We start from the raw sequence: 26,705 nt of genomic DNA, 5'->3' as shown, positions 1-26,705 counted from the left end.
CTCGGGATCATTCCTGAGTCCAAAATCTAATCGTTTCTTCTGCTGGCGGTTTCCCACTTCCCTTAATAAACACAAATATTAGGAACTGGGGGGGCGGAGCCAGCATCCTAATGGCGTAGTAGGAGAATTTGTTCCTGCCGTGGTAGGTTTTGAATAACTCTTATCATCTAAAAGTGTCAGGGCTGGAAATGGTGAAGAACACCGATTAAAGTGTTTGGAAGCTTTGAGCCACAGACGGGGTTTGAAAGAACAATGCATTTTGCTGTGTAAAGGCTGCAATTTAAAAGCAAAGAGAGGGGGGCTAGAGCGGAGGAAGTTTTCTTTAAAAACTTCAAGGAGCGATATTATAAGAAGTCTCCCAGACGGAGTGCTTATCTTAAAGGGAATTTTAATTGCAGAAGCCAGCGTCGGGAGATACTGATTAATAGCCACCCCTCCTTTAGCAAGCAGTAAATTTTGTTAAACACGGCAATAAACCCCTCAGGAGTGCGCTGAGTGACTGACTTTGAAACGAAACTAATACCAGCCGTAATTGTGAATATATGCCACCCAAAAAACAAGTTGCGGCCAAGCCACGGTGGGTTGCCCACGCGTCAAACAATACGATTAGGAGATTACAGAAAGTAGCCGAGGCAGAAGGGGAAGATATTCAAAAAGATAAGCAAGAAGAATCTACAACAGCAACAGAAGAGCACAAGATGGCTGCTAAAGTTGGCTCAGTGCCAGCAGAGCTGGGAGAGATGATGCAGCAATTTTCAGCTCTGTTGAAAGGGCTAAAAGATGAGTTATTTATGAAAATTGAAACGGAAGTTGGCAAAACTAACAAGAGAGTGGATGATTTGGCTGCTGAAATGGCTATAAGAGATAAGCAATTAGGCTTTTTGAAGACAGAGGTGGATCAGATGAAAAATCAGTTTAAAGATCTTAAAAAGATACAAGATGACCAAGAAGTGAAATTTAACGACTATGATAAGAGGCTCATCTCCTTAGAGGACAATTCACGAAGAGCAAATTTACGCGTTCGTCATCTGGGGGAGAAGAAGGGGGAGGACCTCAGGAAGAATCTCCTAAGCTGGTTTAAAGAACTAGTCCCAACCCTGCAACTAACTGAAGAAGATGTGGAGCGCGTTCACAGGGTTGGCGGCTTTAGAAGCGGTGCAACTCCCAGAGATGTCCTGGTGAAATTTTCAAGTTATTACAAGAAAGAGCAGCTTATGAGGGAGTTAAGAGCATTGGGAGAGCTGAAGTTCCAGGGAGCAACAGTGCAGGTCTTTAATGATCTGTGCCAACAAACTTTGGATTGGAGACGCAGTGTCAAGTCTATAACAGGGGAATTGAAGAAGAGGGAAATCCCCTATGCATGGGGATATCCGATTTTTCTGCGTTTCTCATATAAGGGGGAAAATCATAAGGTTTTCTCCCTTCAGCAAGGCATGGAGCTTCTGGAGAGCTTAGGTTTGGGTCCACTAGGAGAAGCCGGTGGTAACGCAAAGAGTGATGACGAAGAAGAAAGAGGTGCAGTAGGGGGAGTGGTGTAAAGTGGATATTATAGGGATGATAAGAAGTATAATCATATTAGATCCTACTGGCTTTGGGTTCCTGGCTGCTTTCCCCCCCCCAAGGGTTAAAATAATGGCCGGAGTGTTAGACTCCCGGAGATATATTGGGGGGAAAAGAGATGGGAGGGGAAGGGGAAGTGGGGTGGGAGGGAAGGGTTTGTGTGGGTTGTTGTATTTTTATGTATGTAAGTTAAGTTCTCAACACGTTCGGGATCGAGAAGAAGTTCAAAGAATTAGATATGGATAAGAAGATAAGAATCTCAACACTCAATGTTAAAGGTCTGGGGGCGGTCGTAAAAAGGAGAAGGATTGAACAATTGCTAAATAGGGATGGTTCTGATATAATTTTTTTGCAAGAAACTCATCAATTTAAGGAAAAAAATAATGTTATTCGTTTGAAATGGCCAGTGTTTTACGAAGTGTCTTTGGGGACATCAAAAAAAAATGGAGTGGCCATCTTGATTTCAAAAAGAAGTGGGTTTGTGATGGAAAATATTAAAAAAGATGAGAATGGGAGATATCTTATGATAAAGGGTCAATTGGAAGGGAAAATGTATACTTTGATCAATATGTATGCTCCAAATAATAAACAAAAAGAATTTTATGAGGAGGTATTAAGAGAGATTGAAGAATTTAAGGAGGGGTATGCTATTTTGGCTGGAGATTTTAATATGGTTATGAATAATAGACTAGATAGGTCAAATCCCTCCGAGATAGAAAAAAGAAACAATATCACTATGTTAAACAAATTAATTAAAGAAAAGGATTTTGTTGATTCTTGGCGAGTTCTTAGAGGGGCTGACCCAGGATTTACATTTTATTCTCCAGTCCATCACACATACTCCAGGATTGATCATATTTTTGTATCCAGAGATTTTTTAACTAAGATATGTAAAATGGAATTGGGGACAATTAAGGTAACGGATCATGCACTAGTAAGTTTAGTTTTCGCAGTTGATAAGGATTACAAACAAGCATTAAGGTGGAGACTGAATACTAAGATATTTAAGTACGATAAAGTAATTGAGAAAATGCAGAAGGAACTGTCAGAAACATGGGAAATAAATGAGAAGGGGGGAACAAGAACGGCAGTGGTTTGGGATACCATGAAGGCTGTGTTTAGGGGGAATTGTATTAGGGAAATGTGTAATCTAAAAAGACAACAGGAGGTAAGGCAGGTTACTTTAGAGAATGAGATAAGGAAGCTGGAAAATGAATTTTGGCAAACTAAAAATAAATATAAATTAATAGAAGTACAGGCAAAAAAAAAGGAACTAGAAAATATTAATTTAGAAGAGGTTCAGAGGAACTTAATTTATATGAAAAGGGAATACTTTCAAAATAGTAACAGGAACTCGAAGATGCTTGCCAAACTCACACAAAAGGAAAAAGCTAAAAATGGGATAGGGGCAGTAAAAAATAAGCAGGGTAATTATTGTCATATGATGAAGGATAAAATAAAAAATTTTCAGCAATTTTTTGAAGATTTATACAAGGAAAGAGATACTCAAACGAAGAGGAAGGAAGAGTATGTGGGTAAATTTGTGAAAAAAGGATTAGAAAAAGAGCATAAGAAAATTATGGATAGTAACATACTGCAATGTGAAATAGAGGAGGTCATAGATCAGCTTAAAGTAGGGAAATCACCGGGGGTAGATGGCTTGGGACCAGAGTTTTATAAAAGATTTAAAACATTAATAGTGCCAAAGTTGTTGAAATTATATAACGCAATAATGGAAGGGGAGAAGATTCCAGAGTCATGGGAGCATTCCATAATAATTTTAATCCCGAAACCGGATAAGGACTTGACTCTCCCTGATTCATATAGACCAATTTCGTTAATAAATCAAGATGCTAAAATTTTTTCAACTATTTTGGCCAAAAGATTAAATAAATTTATAGCAAATTATGTAGGGGAAGACCAATGTGGTTTTATAGCAGGCAGACAGATGCATACATTAATAGGGAGAGTCTTAAATGCAATACAGGGGATAAAAAAGTCAAAGAATAAGGCGGGTATTTTAGCGTTAGATATTTTTAAGGCTTTTGACTGTGTGAGTTGGCAAACGTTAAAGTTGGTTTTAATCAAAATGGGATTTGGTAACAAATTCAGAGCAATAATAGAGCAGTTATACTCTAAAAACACAGCTGTAGTGGTAGTAAATGATGGAATAACGGATAAGATACGACTAGCCAGAGGGACAAGACAAGGATGCCCACTCTCGCCAGTCCTGTTTGTATTGGTGATGGAATTGTTGGCAAATGCAATAAGAGAAGATGGGGAGATAGAGAGGATAGGTAGTAGAAAGAAAATTAAGTTGAATATGTTTGCAGATGATACATTGATGACTATTAGAGATCCGATAAGCAAAATGGAAAGAATTAGACAGCAGTTAAAAGAATTTGAAGAAGTTACGGGGTTAAGAATAAATTGGGCAAAATCCGAGTTGATGTTATTTAATTACACTAAAAAGGAAGAGAAGGAATGGGAAGGGAAGGCTTCAGTTTTGAATAAAGAAAAAATTAAATATTTGGGTATTAAGATTACTAAAAATTTAGAAGATTTGGAAAGTGAAAATTTAAATGGATTGAAAAAAGAGGTAATAGAAAAGCGAAAGAAGTATAAGAAACTGAATCTTTCTTGGTTTGGAAGAATAGCTTTAATAAAGATGAAAATTTTGCCTAAGATCAATTTTATTTTCAGGATGTTACCAATAAGAATTTCAGATTTAGAGTTAAAAAGTTGGCAGAATCTTATAAATAATTACTGCAATGCGGAGAAGAAAGCAAGAATTAACAAATGTAAATGGTATATAAATCAAAAGAAGGGTGGATTGGGTCTCCCGAACCTTGAGTACTATTATATAGCAAACAGGTTAAGACACATTGCTGAAGCAATTTTAGGGGTAGGGGACTTAGAATGGATGGAAGAAAATACATTAGATAATATTGAGCTAAATTTGCAGAATGTATTTTTTAAGGAAAAAGGGAAGGGTAATTGGCTTAACGAAATAGATAATTACTTTTTGAAGTTCCATTGGGAACTTTGGAATAAATATAAAAAGGAATTGCTTTCAATTAATTCCCCTTTAACACCAGTGATAATGCTAAAGAAATTTCCTGAAAATTTAAAGAATAGATTAGGTAAAGTTTTAAAGGAGAAAAATAAAATGAGATTAAGTGAATGGTTAAAGGGGATGAATACAAGAGAGAGGTTGGAAGATGTTTTAAAAGATTTGAAATTATCATGGTTAAACTATGGGCAATTGGAACAATGGACTAAAAATTGGGTAAAAGAAAATAGAGAGTGTGGAGAGAAGACGAAATTTGAGGAATTAATTGAAAAAAAAGGAATTGATAAGGGACAAAATATAGGGATAAAAGGGTTAATGAGTCAACTATATAATGTATTAACTGAGAAAGGAGTGTGGGATAGTAGTGGGAAAGTGGTTTGGGAGACTGATTTGAAGATACAGATAGGACAGCAGAGATGGGAGGGATTATGGAGACAGAGAGTGTTGAGAAATATGTCAGTAAGAATAAAGGAGAATTACTACAAACTGGTATGGAGGTGGTATTTAACTCCGGTCAGATTAAATAAGATTAATAATCAGCTTTCAGCAGATTGTTGGAGGGGATGTGGTGAAAAAGGAACGTATTTACATATGTGGTGGGACTGTAAACATGTGCAAAAGTTGTGGAAGATGGTTTTTTATGAGATTGAGCAGATAGTGGGATTTAAAGTAGAAGTCACACCAAGGATTGCACTACTTTCACCGCAAGAAGAACTTAAATGTAATAAAGAAACGAAAGAGTTAATAACGAATCTGTTGACGGCTGTGAGGCTGATTGTAGCCAGGAACTGGAAGATGCAAGGAGACTATTGTATTGAAGAATGGTATAAAGAAGTGTGGGACATTGCTATAAATGATAAATTGACATGTAATATTAAAATGAAAAAAGGTATAGCAAAAACAAATGATTTTGAGGGTATATGGAAAAAGTTCCTGGAGTTTGTATTTTCTAAAGGAAGTGGGAAACCACCAACAGAAGAAACTATGAGTTTTTGGAAACAGGAATGAGATCCCGAGGGGGGGGGGAGCACTGTTATGTTTAGTATAAAAATGTTTAATAGGCAAAATTTGAATATTTGATATTAAGGTAATTTTATGTTTATGTAACAAGTGTTTTTTATTTGATGTTTTGTTGTTGTTATATGTTGTTTAATAAAAAATTTATAAAAAAAAAAAAAACAAATATTAGGAACTGTTTCCAGATTCCTTCAAACTCATTTATTTTAGTTACGCCTTTTCTCCACTTAATATTACATGTCAGTTTATCATTCATGGCTATATCCCATACTTCTTTATACCAATCTTCTATAGAATATTCCCCTTGAACCTTCCAGTTCCTAGCTACCATCAATCGTGCTGCAACCAGCAAACTCGATATCAGCTCTATAGTTCCTTTTCCACACTTTATATCTTCAAATAGTGACAGCAATGCAATCTTTGGTGTTTGTTCTATTTTCATTCCCACTATTTCTTCAATTTCTGAAAACACCATCATCCATAATCTTTGTACATATTTGCATTGCCACCACATATGTAAATACGTTCCTTTTTCCCCACAACCTCTCCAACAATTTGCTGAATGCTGATCGTTTATTTTATTCAATCTAACCGGGGTTAGGTACCACCTCCATATAATTTTAAAATAATTCTCCTTTATTCTCACTGATAAACTTCTCAACACTCTTTGTTTCCATAGTCCCTCCCAGCTCTGTCACCCTATTTGTACCTTCAAATCTGATTCCCAAACCATTTTCTCTGTATTCTCTCTAAACTCCTTCTCTAACAGTAATTTATATATTTCACTCATTAATCCTTTTAAAACTATACTACCTCCTTTCCCTTTCTCCTTATTTACTACTAATTCTTCAAACTTCGTCATCTTTCTACACATTCTATTATCTTTAATCCACTTTTTATTCCATTGTTCTAATTGACCATATTCTAACCAAGATAATTTTTTCTCCTTTAACAAATTTTCCATATCCTCTCTTGTTTTTATATCTCTTAACCAATCCTTTAATTTTATTTTATTTTTCTCTTTTAATATTTTACATAATCTACCCTTTAGATCCTCTGGGAAATTCTTTAACATTATTATCGGTGCTAAGGGAGAGTTGCTCGGAAGCAACTTCCCTTTAAATTTACTCCAAATTTCCCATTGAGTCCTCAAGAGTGGATTATCTATACTTCCAACCCACTTTCTCCCTCCATCTTTAAAGAAAACATTATCCAAATTCATCTCTACATTACTTATAGTTTTTTCTTCCATCCAATATAAATCTCCTGCTCCTATAATTGCTTCTACAATGTGTCTTAATCTATTTGCTACATAGTATAATTTTATATTTGGGAGACCCAATCCACCCTTTTTTTGGCTTAGATACCAATTATTTTTATTCACCCTTGCCCTCTTTTCTCCATTACAATATTTATTAATAATATTTTGCCAACTTTTTATCTCGGTTTCTGATATTTTTATTGGTAACATCCTAAACACAAAATTAATTTTAGCTAATATCTTCATTTTTATTAAAGCTATTCTCCCAAACCAAGATAAATTTAATCTTTTATATTTCTCCAATTTCTCTAATACCTCCTTCTTTAACCTCGTTAAATTTTCCCTTTCAAGATTCTCTAAATTTTTTGTAATTTTAATTCCCAAATATTTAATCTCCTCCTTAACTTTCAATTCTATTCCCTTATGTTCCCAATCCTTTTCTTCCTTCTTAGTATAGTTAAACAACATCATCTCTGATTTAGACCAATTTATTTTTAACCCTGTAATTTCCTCAAATTCCCTCAACTGATATTTAATTCTTTCTAATTTTCTTATTGGGTTCTTAATGGTCAATAAAGTATCATCTGCGAACATGTTTAACTTTATTTCCCTTATCTCTCCAATTCCTTCTAACTCTTCATCCTCCCTTAGTGCCTTCGCCAAAACTTCCATAACCATTACAAACAGGACCGGCGAGAGCGGACATCCTTGTCTTGTTCCTCTGGCTAGTCGTATCTTTTCAGTGAGTCCGTCATTTACCACCACTACCGCTGTATTTTGGGAATATAACTGTTCTATTACACTTTTAAATTTATTTCCAAATCCCAGTTTATCTATAATAATCTTTAATGCCTGCCAGCTCACACAATCAAAAGCTTTAAAAATGTCCAATGCCATAATACCTGCCTTAATATTTGCTTTTTTTATTACATTTATTACATTTAAGACTCTTCCCACTAAATTATGCATCTGCCTTCCTGCTACAAACCCACATTGATCTGCTCCTATATATTCTGATATAAACTTATTTAGCCGTTTAGCCATAATAGATGTGAAAATTTTAGCATCCTGATTTATTAACGAAATAGGTCTATAGGAATCGGGATTAGTCAAGTCTTTATCTGGTTTTGGGATCAGAATTATCAATGAATGTTCCCATGATTCAGGTATCTTCTCTCCTATTAGTATCCTATTAGAAAGTTCCATTAATTTTGGAACTAAATAATCTTTGAAGACATAATATTCTGATCCCAAACCATCTGCTCCTGGTGATTTACCAACTTTTAACTTATCAATGACCTCTTCGACTTCTCTTTGAAGGTGTTGTAGATTAGACTTTGTTTAAACTTATGAAAAGAAGGTAACTTGGCCTCTTTCTTCACCAGCCAGAACTACCACCTAGATGCAGCAGACAGCAGAATGATTAGGCAAAGACGGAGAGTATTTTTATACTGTGGAGTGCTGTGTGAGATACTGAACCACTATGAATCCTCTGGCACCACCACAAGAACCCTCGTAAGTCAGGAAGCCAGGAGAATTCAGGGTTGCAGTTGGGACCAATGTAGGCCTCATCTACACCATGCAGGATATTGCATTATGAAAGCGGTATATAAAAGTCAGGAGCCACTCCAAGCAGGATATACCAGTATGAAAGTGGTATACGGCATATATCAATGGGCCCCAACAGTTGTCAGTGAACTTCAATACCGCTATAAAGGCTCCTACCTTTTATATACCGCTTTCATAGTACAATATCCTTAAGCCAAAGAAGCAAAAGGCAGCCAAGAGGGCCTTTTCAGTGTCCCCCCCCCCACACAATTACGGAATGATCTCCCCAACGAGGCTCGCCTGGCGCCAACATTGTTATCTTTTCAGCGCCAGGTCAAGACTTTTCTCTTCTCCCAGGCAGTTAACAACATCTGCTGAGGGTTTTTTAACTGACCCCAGAATAGCTGTTTAAAATGGATATTGCTGTTTTTCTGCTTTTAAATTTTTGTATATTTGTTTTTAATGTTCACTGTTTTTAACTTTTGTAAACTGCCCAGAGAGCTTCGGCTATGGGGCGGTATGTAAATGTATTAAAATAAATAAATAAATTGGGAAGAGGCAGAGTGGCAGCCCGTTTCTCTCACACCAAAACTCACTGATCTGCCACCCTGCAGGAACTCCAGTCTAGGAAGTTTCCCAGCCGTTCGTAAAGAGGATTCTCCAGTTTCACTCTTACAGCCCAGCTACATTTCATGCTGGCCACGTGGCTGCCTCACAGCCCACATCTCCTCCTGTGACTTTCCTGTTATGCGGAAAGATGTGGGATCAAAGATGTGGGATATGACATTATCACATCTAACATTTATATTTGTACACACAAAACATACACACACACACACACACACCTGTGGAAACACAAGTGAAGTACACAGTGTGGAGAATGCTGGATGCAAAATGCTAAAACACACATCTTCACAAACTACACATTCCTAATTCATAGAATTGGAGGGGACCTTGGAGATCATCTTGTCCTGGGTTCTCCAATGTAGTGCCCAGGGCCCACAGACACCTTTCCTGGTGCCCACTAGGCTCATAAGAACATAAGAAGACCCTGTTGGATCAGACTGAGAGTCCATCTAGTCCAGCTTTCTGTTCACACAGTGGCCAACTGGCTGTTGACCAGGGACGCGTGTTCAGAGGAGGGCAACCAGGATGATCAGGGGTCTGGAAACAAAGCTCTATGAAGTGAGACTGAAAGAACTGGGCATGTTTAGCCTGGAGAAGAGAAATGGAGGGGAGACATGAGAGCACTCTTCAAATACTTCAAAGGTTCTCACACAGAGGAGGGCCAGGATCTCTTCTCGATCCGCCCAGAGGGCAGGACACGGAATAATGGGCTCAAGTTAAAGGAAGCCAGATTCCAGCTGGACATCAGGAAAAACTTCCTGACTGTTAGAGCAGTACGACAATGGAATCAGATACCTAAGGAGGTTGTGGGCTCTCCCACACTAGAGTCATTCAAACCAGACAACCCTCTGTCAGGGATGCTTTAGGGTGGATTCCTGCATTGAGCAGCGGGCTGGACTCGATGGCCTTGTAGGCGCCTTCCAACTCCGCTATTCTATGATTCTATGTTCCCCAGGGAGCCAGTACAGTTTGGGGACTGGGACTGGATGAAGGATGCCCTGTTTTGGTATTGCAAACCACAGGGCCATGTCCGAAGGGGGCTGGCTCCATACTTTCACCAATGTGGTCCCAAATCTCAGTCCAGGAAAGGAGCTGTAAGATTGGGCAGAACCCAAAGGGGACCATGCTGTGTCACACGGAGCTCTCCAATAATTCTATTGCAAACTGAGATTTCATGTAACATAAAGACAGCTCTTGTAACGTAAGGAGGAATTAATTTATTGTAATATTGGTATATTGTATTGGTTGTTTTGTATTTGTTGTCAGCTACTTTGGGCGTCCATTCAGAAGAGTGCAGGTGAAGGAGCAGGTTCGTAGCTTGGGGGTTCTTTTAGATCCATCATTGTCACTTGAGGCTCAGGTGACCTCAGTGGCACAGAGTGCCTTCTACAAACTCCGGTTGGTGGCCCAGCTACGCCGCTAGCTGGACAGGGATAACCAGGGGAGGATCCACATTTAAGCTTTGGGACGCCCTGACGGCACATTTGGGCGTCCCGAAATCGATGCTGTGAATCCTACCTTAAGCGTTGCAAGAAGAGGCGGCGGAGGAGGACAGGATGAAGGGTAAACCATGCCCGGCGCCTTCGCCGGGCAATCAGCTCCCGCCCACCTACCCGCCAGCAGCCTTTTGCCGGCGAAAGAGTCACCCGGGGCCCACCCGGGTCGGAGAGCGTCACGGGAGAAGCTTCCGCCGGCTTCCACCCGGGTCATAGAGCTCGGAGGAAGCCGGCGGCGGCTTCTTCCGTGAAGTTCTCTGACCCGGGTGGGTCCCGGGTGACTCTTTCGCTGGCAAAAAGATGCCGGCGGGTAGGTGGGCGGGAGCTGATTGCCCGGCGAAGGCACCGGGCGCGGTTTACCCTTTATCCCGTCCCTGCGCGGGGCCGCCTCCTCCTCCTCCTCCTCCTCCTCCTCCGCCTCTTCTTGCAACGCTTAAGGTAGGGTTCACATCATCGATTTTGGGACGCCCAAATGCGCTGTCAGGGCATCCCAAAGCTTAAATGTGGCTCTGCCCCTTGCTTTAGTTGTCCATGCTCTGGTAACCTCCAAGTTAGATTACTGCAATGCACTCTACGAAGGGCTGCCTTTGAAGACGGTTCGGAAGCTGCAGTTTGTGCAAAATGCAGCAGCCAGATTGATTTCGGGAACCAGAAGGTTTGACCACATAACACCTGCTCTGGTCCGCTTGCACTGGCTGCCTGTATGTTTCTGAGCCCAATTCAAGGTGCTGGTTTTGACCTATAAAGCCTTACACGGCTTGGGACCACAACACCTGACGGAACACCTCTCCCGAAGTGAATATACCCGGTCACTACGTTCAACATCTAAGGTCCTCCTCCGGGTGCCTACTCCGAGAGAGGCTTGGAGTGTGGCAACGAGGGACAGGGCCTTTTCGGTGGTGGCCCCCAGACTGTGGAACGATCTCCCTGACAAGGCTCACCTGGTGCCAACGCTGCTATCTTTCCGGCGCCAGGTTAAGACTGTCCTCTTTGCCCAGACATACAGTGGCACATCTTAATTACCCACATGTTTATTTTTTAACGGCTTTTAATGCTTTATTTGTGTATGTTCTTTGTTTTAGAATTTTAAATTTTGTATACTCGTTTTTATCTTAATTTTTTAGAATTTCTGTAAACCGCCCAGAGAGCCCTGGCTATGGGGGCGGTATATAAGTGTAATATAATAATAATAATAATAATAATAATAATAATAATAATAATAATAATAATAATAATAAAAAGCAGGGTATAAATATTCAATGAAGCAACAGTTCCTCTACCCCTAGGAGGGAAATTGTACCCACCTCTTTTGTGAGAAGGTGAATTACAGCCTCGTAGAACTCACTCTTACTTTTCTTCACCTGCACGATGCATGAAGTACAAGCTTTTTCCCCAGATACTGGCATGAACAGCTTCTTCCCTATAATGGCATTGAGCAGGGAGGTCTTCCCAGCTCCTGTACGGCCCAGAAAACCAATGAAAATGGGGTCCAAGGAACACTTTTTTTTCAAGGTGATCAGTCGCTCCCTATGAGGGGAAAAGAGAGGGAGTTGAGGGCAGGCAGCAGGACCAGGGTCTGGAAGCATGCGACCTGCTGATTTGAGATCTCACAACAATCTCAGCATCTCAGGAGCTTCATACATTAGGTGAGGGTAGGTTGCACTGTTGCTTGGAGAATTTTACATCCTGCTGAGAGAGAGTATAGAATAGACTAGGACTTGGCAATTCTTCCAATACTGATTAATGACAGTCCCAGAGGCGATATGGAACTTATGCCATTGAGGGGAATTTCACAGGGGCACAACTACAGCTTTAAGCTTCTGTAGGCGAGAAGAGAAAATGAAGAGCAGTGTCAGATCTACACCTTGTGTTAAATCATTATGATCCCATCATGGCAACACTATATGCTTCTTGCACCTTTTTACCAGAATGACGTCTTGCAGGATTTTGGATAATCTCTACCTATAAAGCAGAATGTGTGTGTGTGTGTGTGTGTGTTTGTGTATGTGTGTGACGTATGTCCCTAAGTGTTTACCCACTTCCACATATGGTATTGCCTTAATGCTGTTCACCCAGACAGGACAATGTGTACATGGATCAGAACAAATCTAAAAACATGAATTTGGGGGGTCAAGTATTTTTAAAGAATTTAATAAAAAACCTATGTTTACGCCTACAACTCCCAGCATGCCTTGGGTAGGAGGCCAGACTTACCGGCCTTTGGCAGCCATTGTGATTCCTAATGTCAGTCAACCAAATTCCACATAAAATGAAACAACCCACATAAATAGGCTGCATCCATTTGCGGTGCCTCCTCCCACCTGCGGTTTTAAAATCATAGCTAGATACAACAGCATGTCTTTGAGAGGCCAAACTCTGGACATGCTCAACAGCACCCTATCCTGATATCAGTTTTCTCAGAAACTGAGGGAAGCACACACGCAGCCTTCATCCTTGGCCAGAGTTGTGCGCATCCACTGACGGCTGCTTATCTCCCCTCCTTGGCGATGCTACTCCTCAATGTTTGTCAAGGAGCAGCATCAGCCACGAGAGGAGGAAAGCGTCTCTCAGAGGACATGGACACCTGAGAGCTACCAAAGGCATGCTGGGAGCTGTAGTATCACTATCTCTCCATCCTAACTCAGCCCCCATTTTCCTAACCTTTCGCTGGCTGTCTTTGTTCTCCTTCTAACTGCCTTTCCCCAATTGCCGCTAACTCTGCCCACCATTCCATTCTAGCCTCAGCTGTCAGTCATTCCTCCATTCACTCTTCTGTTTCAATGGTGTAATCAGGCTTTTCCATGAAAATCATAAATGTTATTCAGTAATTCTTGCATCTGTCTTGGAATGTTGTGGTTTAGTTATAACAGGGTGGGGAAACCAACATAACAAATCTCACCAAGTTAAAAAGCCTTGGGATTTTTATTTTATTTTTAAATTCACTTGGCATTTAAAAGCCATTAATGGAGTCACTAGGCAACCCTGCCTGGGAAAAAGAAATCCATAAGCAGGGTGCCACAACTAAGAAGGCCCGCTCTCCAGTGGTCTCCCACCACACCTCAGATGTTCAAAAATTAATGCGTTATTCAGGGACCTAGGCTTACGCCTACAACTCCCAGCATGCCTTAGGCGGGAGGGAAGACTTGGCAGGCTTTGGCAGCCATCATCTGGAAGTGGCTCACCATCCTGGGCCTGAAGTGAGAGCGCCTGGGTTGGCTGCCTCAGTTACTAGGCCCCATCGGGAGCAGAAGGGAAGGAGGTTGCAGCTCTGGGCAAAAGGCATGCTGGGAGTTGTAGTTTTTGTTTTTTGTGGGGACAAGGAAAATCATGATGATGACTTCAAGACAGCCCTGGCCAGGTGTTGAGGGGGAGAGAGAGAGAGAAGAAGAAACTAATTGAGTTTGTTTTAAACTTACCTCACAGGCCTAGGACAGGCCTACCTTGCAGGGTTGTGGAGAGGGTAAGGGGGTGGGGAATGAGTTTAATTCATTTAAAGGTTAACTCACAGACCTAGCACCAGCCTGCTACTTTAAGATGATTACGTAGGGTGACCCTATGAAAAGGAGGACCGGGCTCCTGTATCTTTAACAGTTGCATAGAAAAGGGGATTTCAGCAGGTGTCATTTGTATATATAGAGAACCTGGAGAAATGCCCTCTTCATCACCACAGTTAAAGCTGCAGGAGCTATACTAGAGTGACCAGCTTTAAAAGAGGGCAGGGCACCTGCAGCTTTAACTGTGGTGATGGAGAGGGAATTTCACCAGGTCCCCATATATACAAATGACACCTGCTGAAATTCCCTTTTCAATACAACTGTTAAAAATACAGGAGCCCGGTCCTCCTTTCCATAGGGTCACCCTAAAACAAACAGTTATCAGTGCACTTCAATACCACTATAAAGCAGTAGTGTAGATCTAACCTATATTTGAGAAGAAATCAGGTGGGAGACTCACTTGAGATAGTTCACTCCATCTAGCATCGTGTCCTGGGACAAAACAGCAAACAATTTATCGTATGTTGTGCTGAGAACCTTCCTTGTCTTGGATTCCAGCTTTTCATCTAAAAAACACAGAGACACATAAGCGGAATGTGCAATTGAAGAATCTGGGAACAGGGATAGGATATGAGTCAGAGTATGTAAGCAGAGCCCGGTTTGGACAACGTTCGGCTGAGAAAAGGCAATGGCCATGGAAACTCAAATAATGGCAAGAAGGGTTCTAGGGAACTGCAGCGTTTATGCTGTCATGAAACCTGGTACCTGCTGCAGCACTCAATGTAGTGCGATCCAATTCGCTCTGCCATCCTGAGAAGGTGCCGCCTTACATGGCCCTTTCACATTCTCCATGCCATCTCTTTCCCCTCAATTAATCTGGTTAACCAACCTTCCATTCATCCTTCTACAGCTAAGCATTTAATGACCTGAATTTACTGCTCACTGTTCAAAGCCCATATGGGAGAAGGCGGTCTCTCAGCAAAGCTGTCTTATCAATGAAGCTGAAGGCAGATTTACATTTGTGGACTGGATCCAAGTATGGCTGACTGGAAAGATATGCAGCGTCACATGTGTTGAGGGCAGAACAGAGGAAGTGGCAAGGATGGGCACCCCCTGGTTCCAGCAGTCTCTTCCGAACTACTTTCATGTAGCTTTCATTGTTATTGATTGTACACCACCTTTTGTGCCGATTCTGGCAGAAGGATTAGTTTCATTTTGTCCATGTATGTGTAAGACATCCCACACAACTGGAATTGTGTATAGGGTTGGGGGTGACTGTTAGCGGGTGGTTCATCTGTCCGGCGAGGTGATGTTTGCCCTGTCCTGGATGGGGTTGCACTCTCCCTAAAGGATGGGTCAGTAGTTTGGGGGTGCTCTTGGATCCAGAACTGTCACTTGAGGCACAGGTGAACTCAGTGGCAAAGAGCACCTTTTAGCAGCTTAGGTTGATATACCAACTACGCCCTTATCTGGACAGAGATAGCCTAACTACAGTTATCCATGCCAATGAAGCTGTAAAAGGACTGGTGTAATCCATGCTCTGATAACCTCTCATTTGGATTACTGCAATGCGTTATACGTGGGGCTGCCTTTGAAAACAGTCCGGAAGCTTCAGCTGGTACAAAACAGGGCAGCCCGTTTATTAACAGGGACTGGCCGGCGAGATCACATTACGCCAGTCCTTTTACAACTTCATTGGCTGCCAGTCCAGGTCCGGGCCCAATTCAAAGTGCTAGTATTGACATTCAAAGCCCTAAACAGTTTGTGGCCAGGTTATTGAAGGAACGCCTCCTCCCATATGTACCTGCCCGGACCTTAAGATCATCTACAGGGGCCCTTCTCCGTGAGTCCCTGCTGAGGTGGCTACTAGGAGGAGGGCTTTCTCCGCTGTGGCACCCCGGCTGTGGAACGAGCTCCCCAGAGCCGTCCGCCTGGCACCTACACTGTACTCCTTCCGTCGCCAGCTGAAGACCTTTTTATTCTCTCAGTATTTGAACACTTAATTTTAACTTAAATTTAAATTTTGCTGTTTTAACTCTGTATTTTAATCTTATATCAATTTTGCTGCGTGGTTTTTATCCTGGTTGTGCTTTTTATACTGTATTTTGTATTTGTGTTTTTAACCTGTTGGTTGTTTTATTATGGTTTTAATTTTTGTGAACCACCCAGAGCGCTTCGGCTATTGGGTGGTATAAAAATGTAATAAATAAATAAATACATACATACATACTTCAGCACTGGGGAAGCCCCCCACCCACCCCAGGTTCTGTCTTTGCCCCCCACCCAGCCTGCCCTTAACCCTTATCACAGGAGAGTGGGGCTGACCTCCCCTTCGTACGTACACTTCTTCAGGATCTCTTTCTCCCTTGATTCAAAGACTTGGTACTTGTCTTCTCTCCTCCTTCGCTTGCGCGGCGTTTCAGCTGTGGAGTCCTCCTCAGCTCCTTATTGAATGTATACACAGTGTTCCAGTTAGCAAAATCTCAACCACACTCAAGCCCCAAGCATCAGTAGGAGATTTGAAGTGAAGTGTCATCAGTACCCTGAGGGTACCCAGCTCTCTTCCTCCGTAACATCGAATCCGGTGTGGCTGTGCAGGCTCTGGACCACTACCTGGACGCAGTGCTTGGCTGGATGAGGGCCAATAAGCTGAGTCTGACTCCTGGCAAGATGGAGGCTCTGTGAGTGGGTGGCTCCCAGGGCCAGGATATAGGTCAGCTGCCTGCCTGGGATGGGGTTACACTCCCTCTGGAGGACCAGGGGCAGAGCCTGGGGGTGCTCCTGCATTCATCTTTGTCACTGGAGGCCCAGGTGACCTCAGTGACTAGCAGCACCTTTTACCAACTTCAGCAGGTACAGCAGCTGCGGCCATTCCTGGGGATAGCTGGACCACGTAGTCCAGGCATTAGGAACTTCAAGGTTGGACTGCTGCAATATACTCTATGTGGGGCTTCCCTTGGAGTTGAAATGGAAGCTGCAGCTGTTGCAGAATGCAGCTGTGAGGCTGTAGACTGGAGCCCTTTCTCAACAGCCTGTAACACCATTGTTGAAAGGTTCAAGGTTTTATTATTGGCATATAAAGCCCTGGACAAGTCACCTCAAAGATTGCTTGACCCTCAGCACTCCCAGGGGCAGCTGATGGTCCGATCTGGGACAGGGTGCAGTCAGGCTCAGGGAGATACACTTTAAACATGTGCTTAATTTCTGTGCCAGCCCAGATCTACGTGTGAGAGCTTTGACACCAATTCAAGTACCTCACATCAAGGAAACAGAGGCATGGCCACCAGTACCCGTCACTGAAGTCCTAATCCTAAACAGGCAGAAGGTACGCTCCCTCCAGAGATGTTTCTGAACAACTTCTGGTGGTGGGCACCCGTAAATGTGAAGCTTTTCACTTACATTAATGCTTTTGGCAGATTTCCAAGGGGTGGGGGACTAATGTATTGTGTTCCCACCCCTACTGAATGGAGTTGCATACCCAGGCGTTCTATTTATTTTTTGAATTTATTTTAGGGGTGGGGGGGATGATTGATTAATGGGACAACCAATTTAAGGGGAAATTACTGTAGAGCAGAATCTACATAGGAAATTACTTGGGGGTAAATTAATTGAAGAGGAACTGAATAGGGTTCATCTGGGGGAGGTGCAAATAAATTGAATAATTTAGCTGGAAACAAATTAGCTGCCTTCCATGAAATATTAGATTCTAGAAATTGGTTCCAATTTGCATATACAGGTAAAAATGCAGATTTTGTGTAAATGTGTGTCTTCTTTTGGCTTCTTTTTCAGTGTTGCATGAGTGGCCATCCCACCCTAAAGCTTACAGGTGTTCATAAGATGCCTTATGTTTTCCTCCGAGGGCATCTATTGAGCATGGAGCAGCTATTGGAGAAGCTCCCCATCTAAAAATATAGCCTTCCCACCTGCTGTCCATCTCGTCTCCATTACCAGTTCCAAGCATCTCCTCAAACTCATCTCACCCCCCTGGGTATTGTGGTCACAGTGGCTGCTTTCATAGTCAAGGGCCAGGATCTCTTCTCGATCCTCCCAGAGTGCAGGACATGGAATAACGGGCTCAAGTTAAAGGAAGCCAGATTCCGGCTGGACATCAGGGAAAACTTCCTGACTGTTAGAGCAGTACGACAGTGGAATCAGTGACCTAGGGAGGTTGTGGGCTCTCCCACACTGGAGGCCTTCAAGAGGCAGCTGGACAACCCTCTGTCAGGGATGCTTTAGGGTGGATTCCTGCCTTGAGCAGGGGGTTGGACTCGATGGCCCTTTAGGCCCCTTCCACTATTCTATGATTCTATGATTCTCAGCAACCCCGTCTGACTGATTCTCCTTTTACCTCCTCCTTCCTCCCTCACTTTGTTCCACCTTTCATAGCATGCAAACCTTTAGACATGTCTACTTATCATGTAACCGTTGCGCAAAACCTGGTACCTTTATGTTAAAATGCATGAATAATAAAGTCATTATAACAATATTAACCATAGCAAAATTGCTTGAGGAAGGTGGTCTACAACCAAACCCATGACCTTCCGCCACCACAAAGAACTGTGTTGCCTGACCCAAGATCCAGCATTTTGAGGGACCCTGCGGAATACCTCTGTGGTGGCACGCTGCATCCCTGGCACTCCTATTAAGAGTGGGGGCCCAAGTGGCTGCTTACGTAGTCAGGCCAGTTCTCTCTTGTGTCCTCCTGGTACCACCCAGCCTCTCAAAGCTTTGCAACAGGGAGTCTCACGCTCTTAACAATTTCACCCAGGCAGAGAAGCAGGGCCTTTGTCGCCCCTCATCTCCCCTTGCTGCTGGAAGAAGGACAGAATTGAGCTTTCTGACTGTCCAGCTCTGTTGAGCAGAATGGTGGGGAGCAGAGAGGAAAACGCACCACACTCCTTCAGGCCTTACCTCTGGGCTCTTCAGTCAACAACTCCATCTCGTTGTCTTCAGTCTCAGTTACTGTGGGGGAGGCATTGGGATTCCCAGTGGCCATGGTCTGGAAGCATCAATTCAAAAGGAGATACACAATTATTATGGACCTCAGATCTGTATCTTGCGCTGGCATTTCACACTGGCTTTAACAGAATATATAACAGTTGCACACATACTTGACAGCTCTATTTATTTATTACGTTTCTAGATCACCCAATAGTCGAAGCTCTCTGGGTGGTTCACTAAAATTGAAATGATAAAGTACAGCATAAAAACAACATAAAATTTAAAAAGTTTAAAATTACAGTATAAAAAATACAACCAGAACAGAGAGCTTGTGTGGTGTAGTGGCTAAGGTGTTGGACTGGGAGTCGGGAGATCCGGGTTCTAGTCCCCACTTAGCCCATGGAAACCCACTGGGTGACTTTGGGCCAGTCACAGACTCTCAGCCCAACCTACCTCACAGGGTTGTGGTTGTGAGGACAGCATGGAGAGGAGGAGGATTATGATCACCGCCTTGGGTTCCTTGGAGGAAAAAATGGTGGGATATAAATGTAATCATCATCATCATCAAAGCCTAGCAGCAATGCAGAGATTTAAAATACATATTTAAAACAGCAGCACTAAAAGACTAGAATGCTAAAATGCTGGGAGAATACAAAAGTCTTCACCTGGTGCCAGAAAGAGTACAATAGTAGGCGCTAAGCGAACCTCTCTCTCAGCAAACCAGCTGTGGTGTTTTAAATTTGTAAACTTTAACTTGGTGTTTTAAATTTGTAATTTTGCATTGCTGCTGTTTTTATCCGATTGAGCTTTTATATTGTATTTTATATTATGGTTTTATACTGTTGTTTAATACGTTGAACGTTTTTAATTTTTGTGAACTGCCCGGAGAGCTCTGGCTATTGGGCGGTATAGAAATGCAATAAATAAATAAATAAATAAATAAATAAATACATTCTTTGAGACATCCTAGAAGAACTAGATCGCTTTAAGCAGAGCATCATGGTGTAGGCAGTGTTAAGGCAATCGTCATTTCAGGCCTATCAAAGAGGCATAGCTAAAATGGCTGTCCCAACCAAAGTTTGTTTTTGATCTGTTACTGGCAGAAAGCTTGGCCTGGGGAATAGGGAACATTGCGAAAAGTATTCTTGGGCAGTATGGTTCATGTCCCAGTCAGGGCAAAACCACCAAGTTGAAGTTGGGAAACTTCTACAGAACTGTTAAATATGAATAAATATGAAAAGAGTAGAGTAAACAATCCGTTATCAAGGGCCACCAAAGTGATCAAGTCCTGGAGCAATGATCCTACAAAGAAAGGACTTCTTAGTTTACTTTTTCTCTCAAACACACAATACTAGAACCCTGGCTAATGACAAGAGATTTAGGACTGGCAAAAAGGACTTTTCCCCACAATGCATAGTTAAACTATGGAATTTGCTTGCATGGGATGTGGTGCTGGACAGAAACTTAGAAGGCTTTAAAAGGGGATTAGAGAAATTCATGGAGGAGAGGGCTACCAAATCAATCGCTACTCGTCATGGTAGCTATATATTATAGCAGGGATCAGAAGTAGCAAGTCTCTGAAAACCAATTACTGGGGGTTGGAGACAGTGTGAGGAGGCCATTGCACTCATGTCCTCCTTGTGGAGTTCCCAGAGGCATCCAGTTAACCACTGTGGGAAACTGGGATGATCAACACTAGTCTTCTAACGTTGCTAGTGTCCATTTCTAACGTTGTTATCTGTGTCAGTTTTTAACGTAACGGGGCACGAATGTAGCATTACTTGAGTTTAACTGTAACGTTACTGCAGGGCGTACTGTTCAATAGTTTCAGTGTTCTTCCTCTTCTCTGAAAGTAGCAGAGCTGCTGGGTTTGCTCCGCCCACTGCCTGCCTCGTTCCTAGCCAGCAGTGCAGGGCAATAGTCATAAGCACACACAAACCCCCTCCCAAAATATCTTTACACAAGCTAAGAAGGTCCGGGTCTGGTCAGGGTTTGGATGGGTGACCAAACTGAAAACATTCAGCAGCGCAGACGGTGAGGCCTGTTTTTGGCAGCCCCGGCTGTTGGGATTATTTCAAACACACCATTTAAGCCCCGCTGGTTAGAGTTTTGGACTGGGAGCAGAGACCTGTGTTAATTTTCCTGCATGGAGCTACAGCGATCCTTTGCTTACCAGGAAGTGAATTTAGCACTCCTCAGATACTTTGCAAAGAGGGGGGAAATGTAAAAAAAAATCATAAAAAATCACCGGATGACCCAATTCAAGTCAAATTTGGTATGCTTAAAGCTCTCCCTAATATCCATTACTGTGCCGATTTTGGTGTCTTTATCTTTAAAGCTTTCGCAGATGTAAGCATTTGTTTAAAGCTTTGGCTATTGGGCGGTATAAAAATGTAATAAATAAATAAATAAATCCTGCTCCTGTGCCCGCAGTGGCGGCTCGGAATTAGGGCGAATCTTTCGCAAAAGGAGCACAATTGAGGCAGGATGCATGGGACTACTTCACAATCAAAGCAGATTTTAAGGTGGGAAACGTCTGAGTCCTTTGCACGCAATGGTCAGTGATTGCACAGTATAACGCTGGTGTGATGAAACTCCAACTGCTGTAGCAGATAAGATAGCAAACGGGGTGAAGTGAAGGAAGGAGAACAGGAAGTGGGCAGAGCAAACCCAGCAGCTCTGCTGCTTTCAGAGAAGAGGAAGAGGGAAATGACCGATAGAACGAGGCACATGCATCAATATCAGTGCTACAGCTAAGCAATAGCGAAAGGGGACAACGAAACAGAACCAGTAAGTACAACTCATTTACAACGTTAGAGACACAGGGTCACGTGACGCTATGCATCACAGTAACCCATTCATAACGTTAGAATAACATCAGTGTAGATTCCCACAGGATCCATCCGGCGTTGGGACAACCTGGTCCAATCCTGCCTTTGATCTCGCCTCCTCAAATGTGTCTGTGATTGAAGCCCTGTTTCCTTGACCTTTTGGACTGCCTAACAACTCAGCTTCTGGACAGCTTAACGTACGCTGACTGATTTACTGTGTTTGACTTCTTCCTCGTTATCCTGACCACTCTTGCTGCTGTCTTTTCCTCTTGACTGACTGACTGACTGTACTCTGACCTTTGCCTGGAATTAAACCACCTCTGTTGTAACCTGAACCTTATTGGCTAAATTCTTGTAGGCTTGACTATTTGCTGCCTCCAGTGCACTTGCAGCTTGCTACAGCCAAAGCAGGACACATGTTGTATACTTTTCAATAAGTGGCACAGATTTGGAACCAAGCATCTAGAGACATAGCTCAACTCATTAACTGGGGCACTCCCTTCTTGCTCTAACTCTGGGGCTGTCTTGGCATAGTCTTTGCCCAGGGGTGACTCCAAATCTCTGCTCCGTCAGTTAGATGACGCAGCTGCAGATTCGAAGGCACCCTGGGGCAAAGATGCATGCTTGAAGTTTGAGGACTTACCCTGACTTTTCCAGCCAGAGCAAGGTCAGCCCAACTCTTCCCACCTACAAGCACAGTAGATAGTGCAGGGTTTGGTGGCAGTGAGGCACCAACGCGGTGCCATGAAGACAGCCCCCCCTCACAATCCTGAAAAGCTGATCCATACTATTAGGGTGATCATATTTTGGAAACCAAAAAGGAGGACAACATTGTCTGCGTGTCCAGCACCAAGGGGGCGTGCCCACCTGAACATATCCTTGGTCACATGTCTGATTTTACAGCACACATTAAAGACAAATCTGTTCTACATAGCATCTTAATGTAAAAATCACTGAAATAAAGAACAAGTGAGAGATTCAATGTATCTGAAATTAACTTCACTCACTCCTACTTTTGTAAGTTTTGCTGTACTTTGAAGCTTTTGCTATACTCTGTGTGTTACATTCTCCCCTTCCCTCAAATATCTTTTCTGACTGTGTCTTCACTCATTGCAAGCTGCTGTTGTTGTTAACAGGGTTTGCTACTGGCTGGCTGGATGGATGGCTTTTTTAAATCTCATTTTTTTAAAAAAAAAAAAGCTTGTGTATAATTGTAACAAGTTTCTCTACTCTAACATTAGGGTGGGTGTTGTGGCAGTGAACACTACTTTGCCCATTCACACTTCTCTCTTATACACATTAGCTTCTCAAGGCTTGTGTGTCGGCACCACTTTGCACATCCAGACTTTGAACTCCTGTCTACTTCCTGCACAAACGCAACTCTGAGACCCTCTTCCTAGTGCCCTGCATTTCATGCCAGCACCATGGGGCTAAGTTACAATAGATGTCTCTTGGTTGTCTGTCTGCAGTCACTCTAAGTCATTGCAGACAAACCAAAGCCTCCAGCCTCAAACAATCTCTCTCTCTCTCTCCCCCAAAGTCTCCCAGTGGTCCAGCTAGGCTGCACACTTGTGGCTTGGGATATTGCTTATTGCAGGTTATTGCTTGGTCATGTCTGGTGACTCTTACATCATCATTATTATTATTATTATTATTATTATTATTATTATTATTATATCCCGCCTTTTGCCCAATACTTTAAAAACCTCTGCCACCAGCCGCCTCCACCTCCTCTCCTCCTGCACAACTTTGATGCGCTCTTAAAACACTCTGCGTGGCAAGCCAGCCTCAGGGCCAAGCTACAGGTGCATCTGCGTTGCCTTCAGCCTCCCTCTGCCTTATGCTAGCCTGCCAACATTTCCAGCCTCAAATAATCCCCCACCCCACCCCTCTCTCTCTCTCTCTGCCAAAGTCTCCCAATGTTCCAGCCAGGCTGTGCACTTGTACCCTGTTGCTGGGGGTAGGGCAACAGGTCATAGCTTGGTTGCATCCAGTAACTCTTGTTTTTTTTAAAAAAAAAAAAAAACTCCACCGCCAGCCGCCTCTGCCTGCACCAAAACTGGACTCTGAGACACTCTTAAAAAGGCTCTGTGTGGTACAGCAGCCTCTCAGGGCTCAGCTACAGCCATCTCTGAGTTGTGTCTTCAGTCTAACTCTGTCTCTAAGAGATATGCCAGCCAGTCAAAGCCACAAATCTCTCTGTTTTTCTCTGGTATGCACTTCCAATGTTTTGCATTGCATCCTAGCAGTGCAGTCAGAGCCTAGCTCACAAGTGTACAAAGTGAAGTGGAAGGGAAGTGGTAGCGAAGCAAAGCAATGATATGCCAGGTTCCAACATTCGCAGCAACAGGGCATCCACAAAGAAGAGAGCCTCTCTCTCTCGACTGGCACCTTACCGTTGGTTGTGAGAGTTTTTCTCTAAAGATGACCCTTCATCGCCCATGATGTGGAACTTTGAGAAAAAGACCTCTGGCCCATTCTGTTTTGCCCTGTGGGCTGCTTTGACTGATCTCGCCTTTCCCACATTTTGATTTGTGGATTCCTTTCCTCTGCTGAGTTCCAGGTACCCGACTGCACACCAAATCTGCCACAGGAAAGGTGCCCTACTTGCCCAGGACTTCTTACCTAAAGACTGGAGATCCCCTTAATGCCAAGGGCTGAAACTGCTCAATGTGCAACACCCCAAAGAGGAGGTTTGACAACCTGAGTTTGAAGGATATGGCTCCAGCAGTTTTAAAAAACAATAATTTTAAAACTTTGAACTTTTAAAACAATCCTTTTAAAAATGGACGAACAGATCTGATTCAAACTTGGCATGACTAAATCTCTCCTTAAGAGCTATCATAGTGCCAGCTTTCAGCCCTTCATCTTTAAAAACGTCATTTCTAAAAAAAAAAAAAATTTAAACCTCAAACTTTAAAAAAAATCTTAAAACTCAATGGATGAACAGATCTGTTTCAAAATTGGCATAGCTAAAGTCCTTGTTAAGAGCAATCATGGTACCAAGTTTCATCTCTTTATGTTTAAAAATAACATTTTTTAAAAAAATTAAATCCTCAAATTTTAAAAAATTACTAAAAATCAATGGATGAACGGATGTATTTCAAATTTGGTATGTCTAAAGCTCTACCTATAACCTATCATGGCGCCAAGTTTCATCTCTATCTTTAAAAATGACAATTTTAAAAATAATAATTTTAAAACTTCAATTTCTGAAAAATTCCTAAAAAATCAATGGATGAACAGGTCTGTTTCAAATCTGGTGTGGCAAAAGCTCTACCTAAAACCTATCATGGTGTAAAGTTTCATCTCTTTATCTTTAAAAATGACGATTTTAAAAATAATAATTTTAAAACCTCAATTTTTGAAAAATTCCTAAAAAATCAATGGATGAACGGATCTGTTTCAAATCTGGTGTGGCTAAAGCTCTACCTAAAACCTATCATGGTGCGGTTTCAGCTCTTTATCTTTAAAAATGACGATTTTAAAAATAATAATTATAAACCTCAATTTTTGAAAAATTCCAAAAAAATTCAATGGATCTGTTTCAAATTTGGTATGACTAAAGCCCTACCTACAACCTTACCATTGTGCCAAGTTTCATGTCAAAAGGAAGTGAGGCAGGTGGTTACTAGGAAGAGGGCTTTCTCCGCTGTGGCACCCCGGTTGTGGAACGAGCTCCCCAGAGAGGTCCGCCTGGTGCCTACACTGTACTGCTTTCGTCGCCAGCTGAAGACCTTTTTATTCACTCAGTATTTTAACACTTAATTTTAACTTAAATTTAAATTTTACTGTTTTAACTCTGTATTTTAATCTTATATCAACTTTGCTGTGTGGTTTTATCCTGGTTGCGCTTTTTATATTGTATTTCGTAATTGTGTTTTAACCTGTTGGGTGTTTTACTGTGGTTTTAATTTTTGTGAACCGCCCAGAGAGCTTCGGCTATTGGGCGGTATAAAAATGTAATAAATAAATAAATAAATAAATAAATGTCTTTATCTTAAAAATGACAAAGTTATAAGCATTTTTGTTAATTCCCATTAGAGCTGCTCTCTGGCTGCGAAGGTTGGAAAAAACTGGATTCCCCCTCCCCTCCTGGATTTGTCACCAAAAACCCGGGCAAATCCAGCCAAATCCGGTCATATGCTCACCCTATTTTTATCCCATCCTTTCTCCATGGAACTCAGAGTAGCATGCATAGTTCTCTCACCTCCCCACCCCAAATTTTATTTTCACATCAACTCTGTACAGTTGGCTGAGAGATGGTGGGGAATGGGTGAAAGTCACTTAGTGAGTTTCATAGCTAAATGGGGATTTGAAGCTGTGTCTCTGGTTCGAGGCTGATACTAAGTACAAGGAAACATTAGTGCAGTTTGCAAAACCGCTAAGTTTGCCAGACGGAGACATCTGGAAGCCATGGTGGGAAAGCAAATCTCCTAACACTGGAGACCAGTGGCAGGAGAAACTCTTCTTACCTGGGGATTTGGTGGATCCGTTCTCTGCAAGCCTGCAATCAACTCCAAAGTTCCTGGCACAGTCCTAGCGGAGACCAAGAAGCTGCTTTTTATGTAATGATTGCAGCCCTACTGAGTTTCAGCCAGGAAAACGAAAAAGAAAGTTCTAAATTATACCTACAAAGATGTCTGGGAGGAGCTGAAAGTCCGACTCAGTTATGAACAATGCAAATCGACAGGGTGGGAGGAGGAGGAGGAGGAGGAGGAGGAAGCGGGGGGGAGGACTCTCTCACCATTGACTGTGGGCCAAAGACTTATGTTATGCAACTTTTTTTTAAGAAAAAAAAAAAAGCAAGCCTAAATGCCCACTTCCCAGGTCAGAAGCATATTACCTGCAGAAGAG

At 42.3% G+C, this 26,705-nt stretch overlaps 1 protein-coding gene across 1 annotated transcript in view; it reads right to left on the bottom strand.

The window, feature by feature from the left end:
- LOC134398118 (nuclear GTPase SLIP-GC-like) overlaps positions 1-26,409 on the bottom strand; it is a 73,964-nt gene extending 47,555 nt beyond the window's left edge. The window contains exons 1-6 of the mRNA XM_063125362.1: positions 26,324-26,409; positions 19,471-19,536; positions 18,988-19,075; positions 16,419-16,520; positions 14,537-14,642; positions 11,887-12,109 (exon numbers count right to left, since the gene is read on the bottom strand). Coding sequence (XP_062981432.1) covers positions 11,887-12,109; positions 14,537-14,642; positions 16,419-16,520; positions 18,988-19,075; positions 19,471-19,500 — 549 coding nt within the window. The 5' untranslated portion in view covers positions 19,501-19,536; positions 26,324-26,409. The remainder of the gene's footprint in view (positions 1-11,886; positions 12,110-14,536; positions 14,643-16,418; positions 16,521-18,987; positions 19,076-19,470; positions 19,537-26,323) is intronic.
- Between the last annotated feature and the right edge of the window lie 296 nt (positions 26,410-26,705).

The sequence above is a fragment of the Elgaria multicarinata genome, chromosome 4 (assembly GCF_023053635.1).
Source record: "Elgaria multicarinata webbii isolate HBS135686 ecotype San Diego chromosome 4, rElgMul1.1.pri, whole genome shotgun sequence".
NCBI classification, from domain to species: domain Eukaryota; kingdom Metazoa; phylum Chordata; class Lepidosauria; order Squamata; family Anguidae; genus Elgaria; species Elgaria multicarinata.
This window is presented reverse-complemented; position numbering and strand designations above follow the sequence as displayed.